The sequence below is a fragment of the Sinocyclocheilus anshuiensis genome, unplaced genomic scaffold (assembly GCF_001515605.1).
Source record: "Sinocyclocheilus anshuiensis isolate Anshui unplaced genomic scaffold, SAMN03320099.WGS_v1.1 scaffold277, whole genome shotgun sequence".
Taxonomy (NCBI): domain Eukaryota; kingdom Metazoa; phylum Chordata; class Actinopteri; order Cypriniformes; family Cyprinidae; genus Sinocyclocheilus; species Sinocyclocheilus anshuiensis.
This window is the reverse complement of record NW_015536463.1, coordinates 877,713-888,991: the sequence shown is the minus strand read 5'-3', so window position 1 is coordinate 888,991 and position 11,279 is coordinate 877,713. Positions and strand designations below refer to the sequence as shown.

At 35.7% G+C, this 11,279-nt stretch overlaps 2 protein-coding genes across 3 annotated transcripts; one reads left to right on the top strand and one right to left on the bottom strand.

The window, feature by feature from the left end:
- Positions 1-3,930, bottom strand: LOC107686598 (fas apoptotic inhibitory molecule 1-like). Its single transcript, XM_016483694.1, has 5 exons — positions 3,786-3,930; positions 3,025-3,155; positions 2,376-2,604; positions 1,215-1,264; positions 1-442 (listed from the first exon to the last, which is right to left on the bottom strand). The coding sequence occupies exons 2-5, from the start codon at positions 3,136-3,138 to the stop codon at positions 296-298; spliced, it is 540 nt and encodes a 179-aa protein (XP_016339180.1). The 5' UTR covers positions 3,139-3,155; positions 3,786-3,930; the 3' UTR covers positions 1-295.
- Positions 3,931-6,749: 2,819 nt separating this feature from the next.
- LOC107684997 (NADH dehydrogenase [ubiquinone] 1 alpha subcomplex subunit 10, mitochondrial-like) lies at positions 6,750-11,074 on the top strand. Of its 2 annotated transcripts, none has more exons than XM_016481527.1 (10): positions 6,750-6,928; positions 7,351-7,519; positions 7,638-7,853; positions 7,971-8,057; positions 8,196-8,305; positions 8,780-8,859; positions 9,110-9,164; positions 9,241-9,326; positions 10,021-10,129; positions 10,843-11,074. In XM_016481527.1, exons 1-10 carry the CDS (start codon positions 6,854-6,856, stop codon positions 10,909-10,911), a joined length of 1,056 nt encoding a protein of 351 aa, XP_016337013.1. In that variant the 5' UTR covers positions 6,750-6,853; the 3' UTR covers positions 10,912-11,074. The 2 variants fall into 2 exon arrangements, with proteins under 2 accessions (XP_016337013.1, XP_016336927.1); XM_016481441.1 differs by having other exon boundaries at positions 6,751-6,928; positions 8,196-8,317.
- Positions 11,075-11,279: the final 205 nt, after the last annotated feature.

The window sequence follows — 11,279 nt, the reverse complement described above, 5'->3', positions numbered from 1 at the left end:
CACCCCATAAACACAATCAAGCATAGAAAAAAAAACAGTCAACCACCCCTTTAAGAAATTAACCATTTGTAGGGTTAAAACAATTATCAACTGTTGCTATGTGAGGTATATAGCAATATAACTAAACTATGTGTTTGTAAGACACATTTGTCTCTCTTGCCTCAAAATAATCCATTACTGAACCAGCACAAGCTGATCTGTGGTCACAAATGAGCACATGCTGTCCCAACTTCCATCTATACAGTACACACTTTTCATGAGGATGGAAACACACCCACACACTCATTCACACAGATCACTCGGACTCTGAGATTTCCATGCCATCCACCAGCAGCATGTGAATGATGCCATCTCGTCTCTTGCCGCTGCTCACAGCCTTGATGCAGCAGTCATGGTCACCCAGAGTGAAGTGTGTCTCTGTGCCATCATCAACAAACTCACCCTGAGGGAGAAAGACAGGAGAAATGAATGTTTTACTCCTGAATGAATGGTAGTTATGGTAGTCACATGTGTTGTGGAACAGGTATGTTCGGTAGGGCTGTGACCACATCTACTTTGACAGCGTCACATGTCAGTCACCAGAGGTGTAAAGTATTGGAGTAAATGTAATCAGTTACCGTACTTTTACTCGAGTATGGTTTTTAGGTACTCTTTACACCTCTGTCAGTCACTGTGACTATTTTTGTTTTTATCTTTGCCCTGTTGATTTTGTTGGGGCACTTAATCTAACTAGCATCAGATGGTAGATTTAAAGTTTTATTTTGCTTATTTTATTACAGGTAAAATGTGCAAACATAATTATTTTATTATAAGAAAATAATACATTTTAATCAAAAATATTAAGACTTTACATTAAGGTTTGATTAGTTAACATTAGTTAATGCTTTGGGTATCATGAACTAACAATGAATGAGAATTTTTATAGCATTTATAATTTTAGGCTCATATTAAGTTATACACTTTTTTAATACATTTTTAAAGTTAATAAATATAATGTTTATTGTTAACTTAAATTCACTCATAATTCATTACCTAATGTTAATTTATACAACTTGAACTGTTAAAAAGTAAAAAATTAAACAGAAGAAATTAAAACAAAAAAGAAATCAACAATAATGTAGATTAATAAATGCTTAACAAATATTGTTCATTGTTAGTTCAATAAATAAGTTTAGCAAATGAATGTAAATGGATAAAGTAACTGCTGGACTTACAGCCGTTTCCATTTTCTGTCCATTGCACCATATATCCATGGTATCTTTCTCTGTTGAGGACAGAACAGTTTAAGTGATCAATTAGCAGGTTGCAGGATGAGTGATAAAGATAAAAACATAAATATAAATCCTACTTTACCATACAAGTCTCACTGACTCACCTTCACTGCTCTGATCTGTGACTTACTTTAAATCTAGGATCTCAGCATTTTCCAATGTGTGTCTGCCATTGTGATTACACATTCTTTTGTCTTGTGCTGAGCTTTTCTTGTTGGCACTTGACTTGTCTTTTCAGTCACATTAGTAGTCAGTCATGAAATACTCTAACTGTACTTTACCATTGTTTAAAAGCATAAGCCAAATGACCGCAGGTAATGGTTAACCTGAGCAGGTGTCCAATCTGGTACACAAAAAGATGTTTTAATTTGAATAATCCATGATGTTATCATAGTAAAATTATATATTAAAAACATGCAACTGGGAGGAATTAAATGCACAATACTGAATTATTCATCTGAAAAACGGGGAGTTCTCTATATCAGCCTGTTCTGTGTTCACTATCACTCCTATTGAAAATGAAAGTGGTTTGATATTTTATTCGGACTTTATACTGACAGGTTCAGCAGGACCTGTGATTCATAACTTAGTGGCTAGTCTTTAAAAAATCTGTCCTTGCCCACCACTCATTGCTACACCCCTGATATATAAGCCATATAAACAGATAAATCAAAGGTCAGGAAAGTCCTTGGAAGTTTCTCTTTGACAGTTAAACTTAAAAGTGTTATCTATTGGCATGAGCTGATATAAGTGCTAATGTTCAGTAAAGCTTGATATCTGCTCACTAGCGCCCCCATGAGGTTAACAAAACTGTTTGAAAACATTTGTGTTTTATTACTAGAGAAGCTCCTCCTATTGTCAAGCACTAATTACTTAAAGGGATTTGTAATCTTTTTTTAACCTTCATTTAACCTAGAGTTAATCACTGCTGCTGTGCGGCAGGGCACAGAGGTTAAGTGAGGAAAGGCTTTCAGCATTTCAGAGAGCAGCTGTACTGCATATACTGTACTGTACTTGTTGGGGGAACGAGAGGGAAACCTTCATCACTGACCACTCAAATCATCACATATTTATTTGAGGAACCTGTGACCAGGTATTTCTTACCCAGAACCACTCTGCAGTCGATGCCATCAAGGTTGAGGAGCCATGTGCTGGTAACTTTGGAGCGATTCTCCATGTACTTCTTCAGGCTCTGTCCGTTAATCTCGAGAGTGTATTCATATGCAAAGCCGCTCACTGCATCTATGTTAATAGTGGCCTTTGTATTTGTACCACCCACATGAAAAGTCTCCTTTCCAACCAGTTTGAACATCCAATCTCTCCTTATGACTTCCTGGGACAGTTATGAACAAGCCTGTGAGGCATCGGCACTTATTTTCCCATCATTATAATGAAAATACTCATGTCACATATTTCTAAAACACTAAAATCAACATCATCAACTAATGGAAAAAAATAAATCCATAATTACACAGCTCTCTGGAATACAGATTGAAAACTGCATAACTTGACCTTTGGCCCTGCCTGGCTACTGATTTTCTACATAGATTTTCTTCAGTAAATTCAACAAATGGCAACAAACTAACTGCAACCTTTTCATTTATTTTCATCATTGGTTTGGTCTAAATGATCTATAATTAGCAACCCTACATAGATTTTCTACATATATTTTCTTTAATAAATTCTAAGTATATATACTGAACTTCAATAAGTATTTTCCTGAGTGTCAGCTTTTTGTACTAGAAATTCGTACCTTTCCATCGATGTAAATGACCCGTTTTCCTGTGGTTGTGCCATGTTCAAATTCAATCCTGTGCACACCATCACTCAAAGCCACGTCCCACACAGCTACAAGATCTCCTGACATAATCTGTCCTCCAGTGCCTAACAAAAAAAACATATAGGTAGATATGACTGAATTGCTCATATTGGCTAGTAATAATAGTAAACATGAGAATAGGCAAACATGTTTTATGAGAAGAGGCAGAGCAGAGAAGATGAGTAACGTTACAGTGTACAAACAGGAACATATAAGAGAAAGTATGTATAATAAATATATATAGAAGAAACGACATTATGAATAGATGTAGACATTTGTGCTTAGTGATTAATTATTTGACAACGTAATTTACTGCTGTTAAATTTACTTTTCTGTTAAATTTACAAAATATCACTGGATTTTGAGCGACATAAAAAGGTCGAAAGTCTGTCTGTCTGTCTTGTTTCATAACCAATAACTTAAATGCTAAACATTACCTATAATAATAAAGAGTAACGTAAAACACTGATAGCATTGTCAAACGCCTTGCGTAGCGAATGGAAAGAAATCGTGCCCTGAAAATGATTGGTAAAACGATTTTCTATGGTAAGAATACTTTAAGAAATCTTGACAAAGTAACGTTAGGTGGTTGGCGATGTGTCAGAGCCATTAAATCTGTGAACCCGAGTAAGCTGTCGGTCATTCAAAACACAAGAGTCAGAGCATTAAAGACAATAATAAATACATGTAGTTACCGATCCAAATCAGAGCAGAAATAACACGCTTTTGTGTATATTTGATTAGCTTTTCCTCAAGGCAGAAAATAGTAACACAACTGACGCCAACAGCATCAACACAACTAGCTTCAAATTTAGCCAACAACAAATCTGCTCCAGCTAACAACAGTTACTATGGCAACAGCTTATTCTTCTTCTACCCGCGTTTATGTAGGTTTAAACGCCACATTAGACTGTACTGACATCTGCTGTCAGCAAAAACAGAGCTGTTAGGATGAACGACGGTATGTTGCCCATTGAATGAATGCTACACATTACTGAACTTTTCAGAGCATATACTGTACACGCTTACACATCCATACACGTACATGCAGAGTCTCTCAGAACTAAAAGGTGGGCATGAGGTTCACCAATTTGTGAAAAACGGCATCTATAAATTGTGGAACATGTTTCTCAACATACAATTGCAAAGACTTTGAATATCTCATCATCTACAGTACATAATATCATCAATGGATTCTGAGAATCTGGCGAAATCTCTGTGTGCACTCAAGGCCGAAAATATACTGGCTGCCTATCTTTGAGCCCTGGCTGCAATGAAAACAGGCATGCTGTAATGGATATTGCTGCATGGGCTCAGAAACACCTCCAGAAATAATTTTCTGTGACACAGTTCACTGTGCCATCTACAAATGCAAGTTAAAGCTCAATCACAAAGTAGAAGCCATATGTGAACATGAGCCAGAAATGCCGCCATGGAGTAAGCATGTTAAATACATATTTAAATCAAAGCCGTGTATGTAGCAAGGCCTAGTATTGCTGATCACTTACATAAACGTACTTACTTTACTTACATACTTTAACATTATATTACTTTTACAGAACATAGTTGTGTATTGAGTCAATAACTAAAAAGAAATTATTATGTATTTGCGCACTCTAATGTTGAATGTGATAATTGCGGTTGCGCAGTAAAGACGTGTTCAAGCTAAGCTCCGATCTGAGTGTCTGTCTTATGTTATGTAAGTGCACAAACATAACAATAGTATGTCACAGCAAACTTAATGCAATCACATCAGTGGTATGTAGTATTATTTTTTACAAATAAGAGAACTGCATAGGCCTACTTGGAATTTAGAATGCAGTTTCATGTTTTTCATTTGCAGAACAAAACGAATGAAAAATTTTAACTTAATGCAATAAAAATACAATACAAAGATGTGTTAATACTAAGAAACTCTTTAACAAAATTACAAAAATACAAATAAATAATGTTTGATGGGTATAGCACATCTCGTATCACAGCATAGTTGCCGTAATAAGCACAATCATGGCACACGTTGCAATCAGTTTTTTAGAGCAGAAGCGCTGAACAACAGTGCAGCCATAGGGCTGTCAGTAGGATCTTGAGTCATTTTAAAGGTTTAGGGAGAATTTTTTTTTGCTTATTTGAATATCTTTCATTCATTCATTCATTCATTCATTCATTCATTCATTCAAAAACAACAACAACAACATCTTTTAATCCATTTTTCATTTAATATTATAAATTAATCCATTTTAAGCCATACACTTATAATGTTAATAATATACATTTTATTGAATATTTCACAATATGAAAATTTATTTTCAAGCATTAAAGAAAAATGATTGATTAAAGAAAACATTATCAGTAGTTATTTGCCCCTTTTGTTATAAAATTACAAAGAAAACAACAACAAAAAAGACAATTGCTACAAAATCAGTTATGAGGAAAACAAATATTATAAAAAAAATTTAAATGGTCATACATTTATATATTCAAACAGTAAAGCATAGTCCACACCTTGCATCACGTGGCCCACCTTGCATCTCAGAGCTAGAGCTGGGCTTGCAAAATAACAATAATATTTATTTATTTATAAATAATAATACAATTTATTTATTTATTTATTTATATATAAATAATATGTATTTATTTTAGTCATTTATTTATTTTATTTTTATTATTTATTTTAGTCATTTGTTATTATTAATTAATTAATTAATTATTATTATTATATATATATATTTTTTTTACAATTTACAATTAGTTTGAAAAGAGGAAGATGGAGAACATTTAACCCACCTATGGACAGGGGTCACCATGGGCATCAGTAAGCCTTGGGAGCCCATCACCTCATTCCTTGCACCACTTTTGGTAGTTATATAAGATTATTACAGAAACAGTTCACATGAAACCAAAATAAGACCTATATTTCAAAGCATTTATGAGTCACAGCCATTTAAAGTTGACTCTTTCATATGCTCAAAAAGGCATGCAACAGATAACGATTTAAAATTGGAAGACGAAGGAGGAGTGTCTAGTCAGTTTTATCTAAAGTGAATTTCATGCTTTAATAAAGGCAACAGTGTTTATCAAAGAAATAAGCTTGATCTCCCCATCTGCCGCTCCAAAATGCTCTTTCTCCCTAAGTGTCTTCACGAAATGACCTTTTATTTGAGCTTCTTCTTCACTCCGAAAAGCCACTGGTGTTTTAATCTTCGTCTTGTGCATTTGCATTTGTTTTTTTTTTATGACACCTTAATAAAAGAGACAAAGAATGAAGACAAAAAAAAAAAAACACTATTGCTAATAAAAGGTTCCTCTTTATATTTAATATGAAGATCTATCAAGAAACTCTAGGGCGCAATCCTTTTTTTCTTTCCGGACAAGTAGCTAACTTTTTACTTGGACAAGTGACCGATTTCCGAAGGTTGCCCAGTCTCGGTCGTGCATCAGGCGGGGTTTTTCCCCCAACATAAAAAGCTTCAAGGAGAAAAAACCTGTTCAGTACTCTTTTTAAAACGTTAATACAATCATACGACAACACACACAAAACAAAATAACATGCATGCAATAACCAACTCCAATACGTCTATAAGAAATAATGTATTTATCAAATTAAACGACTTCAGTGCGTTATAATTGTCATTTTGGCCAGGGCTTTTTTCATATGAAGAAACCACATGACGCACATATGACGCAAAACACCCGCGACGCGACGCAGAGCTCCTTCGGCGACATTGAGGATCGTAAAACTCACTGGAGTTTGTGAAGTTTCGCGATGGCGTTGCGGTTATTTCGGCTGGTTGTGCCCTCGGGTGCAGCAGCTTGGAAAGCAGTATCGCCTGTGGCGACGGTAAGATTGATGAACAGCCTCTCTACACCCCAGACTAAAAGTTGATCTGTTCGGTCGGGCCTCATGTAGTCCAGACTGAAGGACAACAGCAAAACTAAGTTACAGCTGTTAAAAACCCTTCTTACTGTCACATTGATGCATCTGTTCATATGTTTGCTTAATCAATGTTACGTTTATATATACTTGCGTTCACGTAGGTTCAGAGATTACCAGTAGGCCTATATAACAATGAAAACTCCGTATGTAGCTCACACTAGTTCTCTCAAAACAAACTGTTTTGTTGTTTGTATTGAAAAACCGTGTCAGCAATTACGAATGGCTTGACATATGTATAGAGATATTGCAGCTGATCATGACTATGTATACGCTGTCAAACTACCCTATTTGCAGGAAAAAATAACATGATGTTTTATACCCTTTAGGCTCAAATCCACACAAGTGCTGTCAGAAACCTGCGGTATGGATGGTGGGCTTATGCTCTGGGGGAGAGGACAACCTCCCGCTTCAAGGAAAACAGCAAGATCATTTCCATTGATGGCAACTTGGCATGTGGAAAGGGAGCGCTTGCACAAAAATTGGCCGATAAACTGGGTAAGACAGTATCTGGCTCCATCTGTTTTAAAAAAATGTTTTTTTATATATGTTAAGTGCCTGTGTGTGTGTTTGTATGTGTATGTAAAATAAAATGATTAAATGTGTCTCTCATCAGGAATGCTGTACATGCCAGAGCCAGACACACACTATGTGGACAAAATGACAAAGGAGAAAGTTCCTCTAGATAAGGCTTTTAATGGAAACTGCAGTCTGGAGAAGTTTTACTTGGAGCCCAAAGCCAGTGATGGTAACTCTTACCGCCTGCAGTGTTGGATGTACCTCATGAGGCTGCTGCAGTACTCTGATGCTGTTGAACACCTGCTCTCTACAGGTAAAACAAACCTGTTTGATACTCCATAGCTGTTCACTTGAATAACACAGTTTGATGTTGTGATTGAAAATGAAAACCTTACAGCACAAGCATATTTTCTCTGTTTTCCTTTCTCAGGACAGGGAGTTATTCTGGAACGCTCTCCATTTAGTGACATTGTATTTTTGGAGGCCATGTTCAAAGAAGGCTTCATCCGAAAGCAGTGTGAGTGATTATGTCCGAAATTCATAATATGAAAATGTAAATAGTGAAAAAATGCTGGTGGTCATATTACAGCAGATAGTATATCAGAGCTGTTTTTTGAAATGAAAAGGATGTATGATATATGTTGCTATTCTGCAGGTGTGGATCACTATAATGAGGTTAAGGGCGTCAGTATCTGTGAGTTTCTGCCCCCTCATCTGGTCATCTATGTGGACGTACCTGCTGAAGAGGTCCAGAAAAATCTCAAGGCATCAGGAAAGGTTTGCGTGAGGTGGCGAACACACTGATTAGACTATCTGTTGGTTGAAATAATTAATCTTTTGATTTTAATGTACAAAAATGATCTTTTATTATTAATACATTTTAAACTTTCTTGATTTTTTTTTGCCACCTGGGAGTTTTGTATATGTATAATTGGGGAAACAAATGACAAAATATTTTTAGATTTTGACTTTTTTTTAATATTTTTGTAATTTTTTTGTCAAAATAAAAATAAAAATATTTTATTTTTTATACAAAATATAGTCAAGCAAGTTATGAAGCGGTTATTTATTTCAGCTTTCATGCTAAAACTATCTCAGCTTTCTGACTAATAAGGGCTCTGAGTAAAGAGTTAAATATTTCAAGAGAGTTTGATGAATGCAGGAAGGGATGATTATAAAATGGTGACTGAATGACCAACAGCACATGTGTGAATTGAAATGTTTTATCGCCTTACACAGTCATACCTCCAGAATGTTCCTTTAAGCTACCTGAAGAGGATTGAGACAGCGTACAAGAAGAACTTCCTTCCTAAAATCAGGTCATATATATCTTAAAATCATATATGTGTGTGTGTGTGTATATATATATATATATATATATATATATATATATCAGTATTGTAATGTTTGTTTTATAGTATCATTAAACATTTTTCTTAGAGAATTATGAATTATTGTTTTCTTTTCATTTGACAAAAAGTAAGTTAAAAGCAGGTGTTTAATCTGGTGATGTGAGTATATCAAACAAGTTTTCAGTTTTAGTTTTAAAAACTTATGTCTGATTTTCAGTGAAGAGGCAGAGGTTCTTGCCTATAACGCAACCCAAGCCCAGGACATTGAGAGGGTAAGGATCGAACCTGTGTATGGAGCACATTGAGGCAGACAAATGTCACTGCTCTGACTCTGTTTTTCCTTTTCAGGTTGTGGAGGATATCGAGTACCTCAAGTTTGAGAAGGGCCCTTGGCTGGAGCAAGATGACGTCACTTTCCACCATATGCGAATGTTGTGAGTGCTTGATTTATTTACATTTCACCATTTTATTTTCTTATGTAGACTGTTCCTTGTGCTGGCTGGAATTATTATCTGTCATTTAGTTCTGGTTGGCAACATCAAACACATTGAATAAATCTTTGTTGATATCATACTTGCTTTAGTTATTTAACTGAGATATTATATATACATACATCAACGGAAAGCTTAATTATTCAGGACAAATCTCTCAATTTCATAAAATTTACCCTTATGACTGGTTTTGTGGTCCAGGGTCACATATATATTTTATTATATGATTAATTTCACATTTTTAATTGTGATTTAATTATGATTACCAACCTAATAAATGATACCAACCATCTGATCTAAGCATGTCATGTCAGTAAATGGAAAAGTGAGCCATCTGTTTGTTTTCTTAATTATTGTGCCTTTAGCAACAACAGTAAAAACAATAATTTAACAGTTTTTCAATAACGGAAAAATATATAAATTTAATTACTTTGAACAATACTGAAAAACAAAAAAATATATATTAGTTCAGTTTAGGGCAGAATAAACTTTGCATTGCTGCCACTTCAAGAATCAGAAACATTTGCATGTATATGGTGAAAAGCAGAGAAAGAAAGGTTCTGTTTTTGTGCCATCTAGTGGTTCAAAGAAAATGAAAGCAAATGTGCCTTTTCTCCCATTTTTCTCCATTCACTAGCGTGGAGGACAAGCAAAGAGTAGCCAACATGACCTGCATCCCCAGATATCTTCCAGAAGTCACAGTCGGTGCTCACGAGTTTGATGCTGCCTACTATGCTTTCAAATCGGTATGTGCCCTCCACTGTGCCACTAAATGTAAAAGACGGATCATAGACCACATGTAATGGGTTGCACGTGTTTAAAATCTAATTTTGTCCATGTGCAACTATGTCTGAACTCTATTTGCTATTCTTATTTAGAATGACAGGTGATATTAACTCCATTAGAGAGAATGGAGCAGTGATGCTTTGGGTGTCTCCGTGTTGATAGATCCACCTTAAATGATACTTTTGCCAGATACATTTGTGTACATGTTATTGAGTGTCCAGGAGCCCAGTGTCCCAACAAGTGCCTGCATAATGATTGAGTATTTTCGCAAAGCAGGAGTGTCACCTGAGGACATTCAGTGATATCGGTGGCATTACAAAATCAGGAGACAGACTTCTAGAGTGGGTGACAGAAACACTTTGTATGGCCATTAATGATTCCTGGCACTGTTATATTGATCTTGGGGAGTGATGAGCTGCTTGTCGTGTTCAGCCGTCAAGATTTTTCATCTGCTCATCTGATCACCACCTTGTCAGTCCTTGCACTAAAACATATGGAGCTTTACCTCGGCCGAGAGAACATGTGGAAGTGGAGCTCATGAATGTAGATTACGTGTCTAGTCTTTTACTTTATTTTATTTTCAATGTATTTCTTTAAAGGTCACTGTAAAATGTTGCCATTGCACACCGGGGCTTTAAAGAATCAAACATGTGACATGAAAATCTCTCCTTAGCTCCCAGGAAAGAAGTACGCTGAAGGTTATAATGAAGACGTCGGGGACAAAGGCATCTGGCTGAAGTGAGAAACGCTGTTGTCGCTGGAGGGAAGGACATCTGAAAGACAGATTCCTTGTGGTATTTCAACCATTTGTCTAGGTCTTGTGGGAAAAGATATATTCTGCTCTTATGCAGCTGAAGATATCATTGTACATTGCTATTAAAACATTTATTGTATATGTTAAAAAACTTGTTTCCTTTCATTTCGAGTCAGTGTTGTTCTTGGGTGGGATCTTGTTGAGGTTAACTTAAACTCTGGTTCTAAGGTCATGGTCCCATGAGGCCCCTGGACACATATTTGGAGACATTTTTGATCAACTTCCTTTGGCAATGACAGGTCATGTGGCAGTAGTCAGAGGCCCTTAATTCAGCCATGACTGACTAGTCCAAGTAG